The 9,419-nt window shown below is 39.4% G+C and overlaps 1 protein-coding gene across 1 annotated transcript in view; it reads left to right on the top strand.

Annotated features, from left to right (window-relative positions):
* The window catches only part of GMCL1 (germ cell-less, spermatogenesis associated 1), a 22,447-nt gene that overhangs the window by 1,602 nt on the left and 11,426 nt on the right, over positions 1–9,419 (top strand). The window contains exons 2-9 of the mRNA XM_009327215.1: positions 439–562; positions 3,375–3,471; positions 4,284–4,381; positions 5,471–5,583; positions 6,299–6,364; positions 6,546–6,630; positions 6,861–6,951; positions 7,479–7,619. Coding sequence (XP_009325490.1) covers positions 439–562; positions 3,375–3,471; positions 4,284–4,381; positions 5,471–5,583; positions 6,299–6,364; positions 6,546–6,630; positions 6,861–6,951; positions 7,479–7,619 — 815 coding nt within the window. The remainder of the gene's footprint in view (positions 1–438; positions 563–3,374; positions 3,472–4,283; positions 4,382–5,470; positions 5,584–6,298; positions 6,365–6,545; positions 6,631–6,860; positions 6,952–7,478; positions 7,620–9,419) is intronic.

The following is a 9,419-nucleotide window of genomic DNA, read 5'->3' on the forward strand; positions in this document are numbered from 1 at the left end:
GTCGGCGGCTGTCGCGTTGGCCCTGAGGTGGGGAGGCAAAAAGGAGGGGCTGTGTGGGGCTGAGGGGCCTGGCAAGGCCGGGGGTGGGTGCCGGGTTACGGGGACAGGGGTTGGGACACTCGAGGACGGAGCCCGGTCTTCGGGGGCTTGTCGTGCGGGAAGGAGGTGGCGGGGAGATGGAGGGAAAAGGTTTTTGTTGTGAGGTTGGTGGTGGGCCTGGGGCAGGGATTAGTTTCTTGTTTCCTTTGGAAAGGTCCCAGCAGCAGCTGCAGTAAACAAGAGAGGGGAAGTGAGCGGGGAAGTCATGGGGGCAACGGGGCGGGGGGGCGGTCAATCCGTTATGAGGAGGAAAAAACCCTGCCGAGTACTTTATACTTGGTGTTGCTTCCGTAACAGAAAAGTTTGAAGGAGTGTATCTCTGTTTGCCTTTCTGTATAGGAAAAAATTGAAAAGCACCTCTAAGTATATTTATCAGACTCTGTTTTTGAATGGGGAGAACAGTGATATCAAAATTTGTGCTCTGGGAGAGGAGTGGAACTTGCATAAGATATATTTGTGTCAGGTAAGTGGCTTCTTTCTTACTCGCAATAGAAACTGTATTTTTAGTAAAAGAATATCTGGTAAATGTGAAGTGTGACTTGAGCTTTTTTATTTTCTTTTTTTTTCCCTTATATTTCTGACTTGTCACTCTTTCTGTGGATGTGGTTAAACAACTTGTGTTGTGCTTTTGATAGTAATGTTAGGAAGCATAGCTGTAGCTTCGTGTTTGAAAAGTTTCTTTGCTTCTATCTCTTGCTATTGAATGTTTTTAATCTACTCTTCTTAACTTTGGTGCATCCTTTGTGAAAACAGTCCTGAAAATTGTCTTTTGATGTCCTGAGAACATGTTCTTGTTTGCTAAACAAATGGCTGAGAGTCTCCTGCGATGTTAATGTTATTGTAGAGCAAAGAAAGCACTTCCAGAATAGATTTGTAAAGCGCATACTAACCCAGTTCAATTTTGCTGTTCATTGGGACTCAAGTATAGGAACCTGAAAGTGAAATTGCTGGAGCTGGGTCTCTGTATCTGTTATGCAGCCTTCATCCTTGGATGAAGGCTTTCTTGCTGCTGCATGAGAAAGGTATGCGCAGAAGCTCTAAAAAGGAATAAATCTTAGTGCGTACCTACAAAAAAGATGCTGTTTCTACAAGCATTTTACTTTGGGCTTGTATTAAGGTGTTACTTTTTGTGTGCTGGGAGTGAAGAGGTACTGTTATCTTTACTGTCTGTTCTCTTTATTACTTTTCCTGTGACAGAAGTGGGGAGAAACCATGGCTTTGTCTTGAAATGTCTAATTCAGTTGTGCCGTTAACTTTAAAGTGGGAGTCTAACCTTGGAAGCAATTTATTTGAAGCGAGAAGAGAAAGTAACGTCAGGTACCATACCTGAAAACGTGTGCACTTCTTTGTTAGCTGTAGTCAAACACAAAGCAGTTTTATGTGTTACAAGGTGCAGATGTCACTGTGAGATGCTCAGCAGGTTGAATGCAGTTTCACTGGTGTGAATTCTTGATTTTTTTGTCGTTGTGTTAAAGCCATGATTCCAGTGCAGGTACAGCAGCTCCTTGCATTGGCCACACTGAGGGACATTTCATTGCTTTTTTGTAGGAAAAAGCCTTTCGCGTGCGTTAGAACCTTTTAAAGAGCATAAAATGAGGGCAGGAAAGTCATTTGTACATAGCCCAAGATTGACCGGTGGCAGCCATCTCTGGACAGAACAGTGGGTGTGTTTGACCAGGGAGGACAGCTGGCAGACACAGCTTTCATTGTCCACTCACTTTTGACCCTATATAACAAAGGGAGGATATAAGTGGGTTGGACAGTCAGACTTAGGTTGTGCGGCACAAACAGGGTGGGCACGTCGCTGGTTCATCCTCAGACTGTTGTTGGCGATGATGGTTTTTAATCGTCGTCGTGATTCTGTTGTTGCTACGTCTCAAGTTGGTGAAGCTAGTCCTTGAAGCTTAGTGTGGGTTGATGACTAAAATTGAATATTAAATCGCTTCCGTGGATGCTTTTTAACAGACTTTGAAAGTTGCGATCTTGTTCTGTAGAGGCCTTGTTGTACAAGTGATGTTCTTGTGAGATGAAATTTTGAGGTTAAGTTAACCGTTCTCGTAAGTCAGGTTTCTATTTCAATTCATGCTCTGTCATTGGAATTATGTTACTATAGGTAAAATATTTTTGGGTGTTAAAAATAACTCTCTCTTAATGAAATTATGACGACTCCTCTGCCTTGCTGAGCAGACTATCTCAGTCTGAATGTTTCCGTTTCCCTAGTCTCTCAAGTTACTGCATTTAGTTTGATAAATGACAGTAAGGTGCTGCTCTACCTGTGAATGGCAGATCTGAGAAGTGGAGGATTTCCTTTTTCTGGTCCTGTTTACTAAAATGATAAATTCTCATGAAATTGAGGGGTTGATCTACATGGCAAAGCTAAGGTAGCCTCATGAGGATTGGTAAGATGAATAAGGTCCTGGTTTTGAGAGTGGTGTGTTGTATGTCATCATAGTTAGGGGATATGCCGAAGGTGTAGAAATATTTACATAATCAAATAAAATCAAAATTGGATTTTATATTATTTGCTGCCCTGAGTTGAAATGCTGAGTTAAGAGGTCAGGGAATGTGGTGCTGTACAAATAGACTTTATTTTTTTGATCTCTCAGGTAAACTTCAGTGAGTGATAGCATCTCATAATGGGCACATCTGCTGCTGAGAAGGAAAATCATGAATCCTAGTAGAGCAGTATATTTCACTTCATTTGGATGGAAACCTATCAAATTCTAGTTTTATATTCCTTACACTTTATAATAAAAGGTATATTTACATAAATGGTGTATGTGTATGTGTCCTTGGTATGAGACTACTACCTTGTACATTAATTTGTATGTCTTGCATGCTTATGCTTTTGCTTTTTTTTTTTTTAATTTTTTCTCTAATACCCAAACTGGCATTCCCTAATGCCTGCAGGATTTGTTGTCCGCTGGTTACATTAAGGACTTAATTCTTGGACTAATTATATCCCCATTGGTGGTGTGGTTTGTAGGAAAAGAGCTTATGTGGCTTTTATGGCCCTTTAAAGCTCTTTACTTTGATTACAGACATGTAGTCCAAATTTTCTACATGCATTTTCACTTTCAGAAATAGAGCAACTACAATTAGCCCTTTCTGAAGTATGTCAGAATGTTTTAGCTTGTGAAAAGTTCCCTTAGTACATTTTGTTCTGCATAAAGGTAAATATTAATGTTTTTTTGTTCCATGTGCTGCTTTTGACAGTTTTAATTTGAATGAAATCTCTTACTTGAGTTCTTTTTCTCTCATCTTCCCTCATATAGTCAGGCTACTTTTCCAGTATGTTCAGTGGATCTTGGAAAGAATCTAGCATGAACATCATAGAGTTGGAGATTCCTGACCAAAATATTGATATAGAAGGTAAGTGGGAACCTTTTATTTTAACATAAACTCTGAAGGTAGAGGTTAAGTTGAACCTGACAAAAAATAACTGAAAATATATTTTTTTTAAGAATAATTTCCAAACTAGTTAATAAGAAACTTGAGAGAATGAGTTCTGTGCTCATTTAGTTCTGAGCTTAACTCGGGTCACCAGTAGAGTTTAATTCATTTTTGTACCTCTGAGTTGGGAAGAGCAGCTGAAAAGCAACCGCTTGTCCTGTTGTTTCGGCGTCGGGGCTTTTGAGATCAATGTATGCAACTCTTGTGGAGACCCAAGTGTTAGCATGTGAATCACATCTTCATCTGTCTGGTCTTGAAAAGCTACCGAGTGGGGTGCTCGCAGGGGACCGATGTGAGCTGGCAGAATGTTTTGCTACGGTTCCAAGCACCACGGAGTGAAGAAGTAGTGTTTTTCAGAAGAATTACAGAGAAACTTGTAACCTCATAGTAATATCTCAACATTATCCTAGTGATCAATTGCAGAGAAGGATCATGAGGTTTAGCTTCTTTTTATCTAGTTTTACTGCTCTCCACATTGCTCCGTGGCGTGACTTGGTGGCTGTTTTAAGATTAGTTATTTTGTTTAAATAGTGAAAAGGACTGTATTTTATTGGTTAATGCCGTGTTTTGTGTTTGTGTGTGTGCTTGGGCTGGTAAACACTAGCTTTTTATCCAGAGCAAATAAGATCGTAGAGTATGTGTGTACTCAAGTGGTTTGGTTATATTTAAGGATTCTTTTAGTTATCCGGGCTCAATGTCCTGTCTTTGTTTGACACTTGTACTCTTTTCAGCTCTACAGGTGGCTTTTGGCTCACTGTATAGAGATGATGTGTTAATAAAACCCAGTCGAGTAGTTGCACTTTTAGCAGCAGCCTGCATGCTGCAGCTTGTAAGTAATAAATATGCAATATTTTTATGCTTTCTTTTCAGATAAAGATAACAGTTCATAATATACTCACACGTGTGTACTGTTTCACTCAGATAAATGAATCATCTTTTCAGACTAAGTGAGGAAAAAACCCAAACATAATGCTGTGGTTTTATTTAAAAATGCTATGACTAAGATTCAGTTGTAATATTAAGTGCCGCTTTGAGAATCGTATCTAGAAGTAGATTAAAATATGTTTTAACAGCTCATTTGTTCTACCCTGTCGTGCTTTAACCCCAGCTGGCAGCTAAGCACCACACAGCCGCTCACTCACTCCCCCCACAGTGGGATGGGAGAGAGAATCAAAAGAGTAAAACTGAGAAAACTCGTCAGTTGAAATAAAGACAGTTTAATAGGTAAAGCAAAAGCCGCGCACGCAAGCAAAGCAAACCAAGGAATTCATTCCCTACTTCCCATCGGCAGGCAGGTGTTCAGCCATCCCCAGGAAAGCAGGGCTCCATCACACCTAACAGTGACTTGGGAAGACAAATGCCGTCGCTCCGAACGTCCCCCCCTTCCTCCTTTCTCCCCCAGCTTTATATGCTGAGCATGATGTCATATGGTGTGGAATATCCCTTGGGTCAGTTGAGGTCAGCTGTCCCAGCTGTGTCCCCTCCTAAGTTCTTGTGCCCCCCCAGCCTGCTCACGGGTGGGGTGGGGTGAGAAGCAGAAAAGGCCTTGACTGTGTGTAAGCACTGCTCAGCAGTAACGAAAACATCCCTGTGTTATCAACACTGTTTTCAGCTCAAATCCAAAACGTAGCCCCATACCAGCTACTATGAAGAAAATCAACTCTACCCCAGCCAAAACCAGCACATACCCTGAAGGTATTCATTAAGCTTTTGTTTCACGTGATATATTCTTAAGAAAAATCTATTTTTCTGAGGAACGTTGGTTTAAATTTTCTGGGTAGCACAGCATAGGTCACTGTAGCACGTGTGACTTCGGTAGTTGTTCAGGCATGAAAATTTGTATGAACTGCACAATCTTTGACACTTCCTGTTGGGAAATTAAAACTTTGAATATTTGTGGGTTTTTTCCTCCCCACAGGATGGCTTAATCCAGCAATGTGGTGAAACAATGAAGGAAACCATTAATGCAAAAACTGTGTGTGGTTATTATAATTCAGCGGGGACATACGGGTTAGACTCTGTCAAGAAAAAGTAAGAATTACTTTCTCTAAGCTGCTTTGTACATTGCTAATTAAAAGTGTGAATTCACAAACTCTAAATTAATGCCCAAGTTAATTTTTTTTTTTAAAGCTACCTGACTTGGGCTCTGCTTGTCCTATTTAGTTTTTGAGTTTCTACTATAATCAGTTACCTTAAAATTGGTGTAGATTATGGTAGATTGATTGGCCCCTGCTGTGAATGAATTAATTACTAAAGTATATTAGTAAAGACAGTATGTTTGGTCTTCAGCGTGACAACGAAATAATACTTGTCGTCATTGACTGTTTTATTGCAAGCTGCTTTAATATTCAGAACTTAAGCTTAACTTTATCTTAATTAGGAGGGATAATTACACATTTGGGAGCAGAATGCTGAGGTTAGTGCTAACTGTTTCCTTCTGCTGTGAATTAGTGTGTTCTCAGAGCTTTTTGTGGCATTAATAGTACTTTAAATTTAGCTTTCACTGTGCCCTGAGAGAAACTAAATGCAACTTTAAGAGTTACAGAAAATCTTGAAAATGTTATGGTAAGCTTCATGTTTTTGAAATAACTTTTTCATATTTTTATGCATTCATGTCTCGGGTTAAAGCAGTATTTCAAAATCGTGCAGGACATAATCAGGCATTGTGAGCCTGAGCAACTGTTGCAGGAATGTTGACATACATAAGAAAAAAAATGAAGGTACTAATTCCTTGCTTTTAATCTAGGTGCCTTGAATGGCTCTTGAATAACCTGATGACTCACCAGAGTGTTGAACTCTTCAAAGAACTCAGGTATTCAGGCTTCAGTTAATTTTGAGTGATGAAGTACAATTTCTTCCAAATTATATAGCTCACTACAAATGACTTTCTAGGCTATTGATGGTTGCTTGTTACCTAGCTTGCTTTCTTGTTTTTGTCTATATTGTCTTATGGAACTCTTACGACTTTTTTTTTGTTGTTTTTTTTCCCCCAGCATAAACCTCATGAAACAGCTGATTAGCTCTTCTAACCTATTTGTAATGCAAGTGGAAATGGATGTGTATACTGCTCTCAAAAAGGTACTTAGCAAAGGGGCTGGCTGGGACTTTATGAAGTTGAACTCCTAAGTAGTAGTTGATTTGTAATGCAATGAGAATTTTAGCTTTTTGGGAATTTACTGAAAGTATTTTATAATCAGAATCTTTGTAGGAATGAATGCATTATGAGAATGTCCCTTTAATAACGTATGTATTACTTATTTGAAAACTTCTTCAATTAACTCACTAGAGTTTTTGTTTATTTTGCCTAGTGGATGTTCCTTCAGCTAGTGCCTTCTTGGAATGGGTCTTTGAAACAACTCCTAACTGAAGCTGATGCCTGGTTTGCCAAGCGTAGGAAAGGTAGGATTAATTGGCATGGCCTTGGATTGTGGAAGATGCTGGTTAGAAGTGAAAGACGATAGTCTTCCTCCACTTCCAAACTTTCTCCTGTTTTCTCTGGGAAGGCTTGCCTCTGCCAACAGTCCCCAGCATCAGATTCTCAACACTGATAGCTTTTTTTTACTGTTTTGTCCACGTGTTGTCAAGTGAGCACATAGCTTTATCACTGTTTTGTCCACATGTTTTCAAGTGAGCAGACGTGGTCACTATTTTTGCTTTGTTGCTTTTGCTATTGTTCAGTTAGGATAAGCTTTTGTTGCCTTCTCACTAGAAGGCACTAGTGTGTTTCAAAAGAGGAAAAGTTTGGTCTAACGTTTCTGCTGAAAGGATTTGAATGTAAGTAATTTCTTAATTTTAGCTGCAAAAGATGATTTGCCTGTCCATAATAACTTTCTCTGACCAATAAGTTAAAACTCAATCTCAAATATAAATAGGGTCTGGAAAATATTTAGGAACACAAATGGTAATACAGGTGCTCTGTCTTGCAGATTTTGAGGATGACATTGCATTCCTGGAATCGGAACAGGGGAATGCGTTCCTGTCGGTGTTCACACACTTGAGACTGCAGTATATCATCAGTGACTTGGCATCAGCCAGAATTATTGAGAGAGATTCCCTAATACCCTCAGGTGAGTGAGTACGTAGCTGATCAAGTTTTGTGTGCCTTTCCTAGCCTGTCCTACACTAAAGTAGTTGGGATGATCGAGTTGCATTTACTGGTCTTACCGCTCACGTGTTTATCTCCAATGTCTGAATTGTGGCTGAAGATTCAGCAGAAGTTGAACATTAAGTTTATATGCATAAAAGTCTTAATAGGCACACACGTAGGTGTGTTAAGCATTTTTGTTGATCAGTCAGTTTATCAAAATACTCTGTAATCAATACATAGTACCTCATCAGTGTTTCAGTGACCCCAGAGCCCGAGACATGCAAAAAACCTTTTCCTTCTAAGAGAGCAAAACTTGCTGTGACTGAACTGTTTTCTAGCCATTATCTTTCTAAAAAGAGCTGGGTAGTTTTTGATAGGATTTGGAATAACACTTGAAACTGAAAACCAAAAGCACAAGATGGTGTGAGCTTTTCTCCCGTCTTCAAAGACAAGTGTTATTTGCTAACAGCTATTTAGGTTGTTTTTGGAGGAGATAGGATATTTACCTATTCCGCTCTTGTCCTTTTATTTGCATTTTGACTTGTATAAAATACATCCTCATTCTAGGTCCTGGTGCTTTTTGAAGCCCATAGAGTGAAATGCCATTTAATGTTATAGATTACTGCTATTAACGTTACATTATCACTGAAAAATAAAAAGCCCCATTCTCATCTTGCTGCTGAAGTCTGAGTTCACAGATAGGCTTTGTTCTTTGCTTGGAAGCTGTGCAAACCTGGCTGCTGATAGATGAATAAGACTGGAAATGAGTTACCAACTTGGGCACTCACTTGAAAATGTTTTTCCACTATCATTCGTATCTTTTATCATGTGAAACACCTGCACCACCTCCTTTTTCTGTTTTTCCTTTTTTTTTAAATTTATTTTTATTTTTCCCCTCCCCAGAATTAGTTGTGCTCCTTGTAGCAGTGTTTGGACTTCTCATGCTCTGCCTTTGAATTTGCCTTCTGGTATCCTTGCTCCGTATTTCACTCGGTTCAGTGTTCCCTTATCATAGTTGAATCTTAGCATTGAATTTTGCATCTTAACTCTTGAGGTTTTTTTTCCCTAGCTCATGTACCCAGTTTTGATTTTTTTTTTAAAATATCTGTCCACAGTATAACCATTCATCTGTGTCTCTGTGATGTCTATTTATAGGTGTAATTGCCAAATGTCAATTAAGACTGCTTTTATTGAGCTGTTTAGCACTCTTATTTGTAACTTCTTGACAACCGTGTTCTTGTCATCTGTCCATGCTTGTAGCCTTGAGGGTTGCTTTAGACTCCTGCCATACGTAAATATTTAACCTGTCTTTGAGTTACACTGCTATCTTCCTCTAAAATTAAAATATTTTTTTCATCTCATATTGGCTTTTTCCTTCATGCTGCCATAGATGTCGACACAATGATGATATCGTGCCAAAACAGACTTGTCGGGATATTTCTTTTGAAGCCTGCAAGCCTGATCAAATTGTTAGATGCTTTTAAAACACTTCCCTTGCCATTAAGATGATGTAGTGAGCATCGCTTTTCTCAGTTTGTCTTGTACTGCTGTATCCTGTCTCTGCCAGAAATAATGGTTTAGTTGTTCTTTGTAGCTGAATGTCTGAATAACTTTGAGCACCTCTTTGTCACGCTTTGAAATGTTTGAAGAATGCAGCTGTCAGAAGCTGAATTATGACTCTCTATGATAGGGGGTACCTGTGGGGAGGGGGTAGGGTCCTTTCCTCGCTAGAAATCTTTCAATCTCCTGAGCAAAAGTGGACAACTACTACTGCTTAAAT

Source organism: Pygoscelis adeliae, unplaced genomic scaffold (assembly GCF_000699105.1).
Source record: "Pygoscelis adeliae isolate BGI_AS28 unplaced genomic scaffold, ASM69910v1 Scaffold187, whole genome shotgun sequence".
Classification (NCBI taxonomy): Eukaryota; Metazoa; Chordata; class Aves; order Sphenisciformes; family Spheniscidae; genus Pygoscelis; species Pygoscelis adeliae.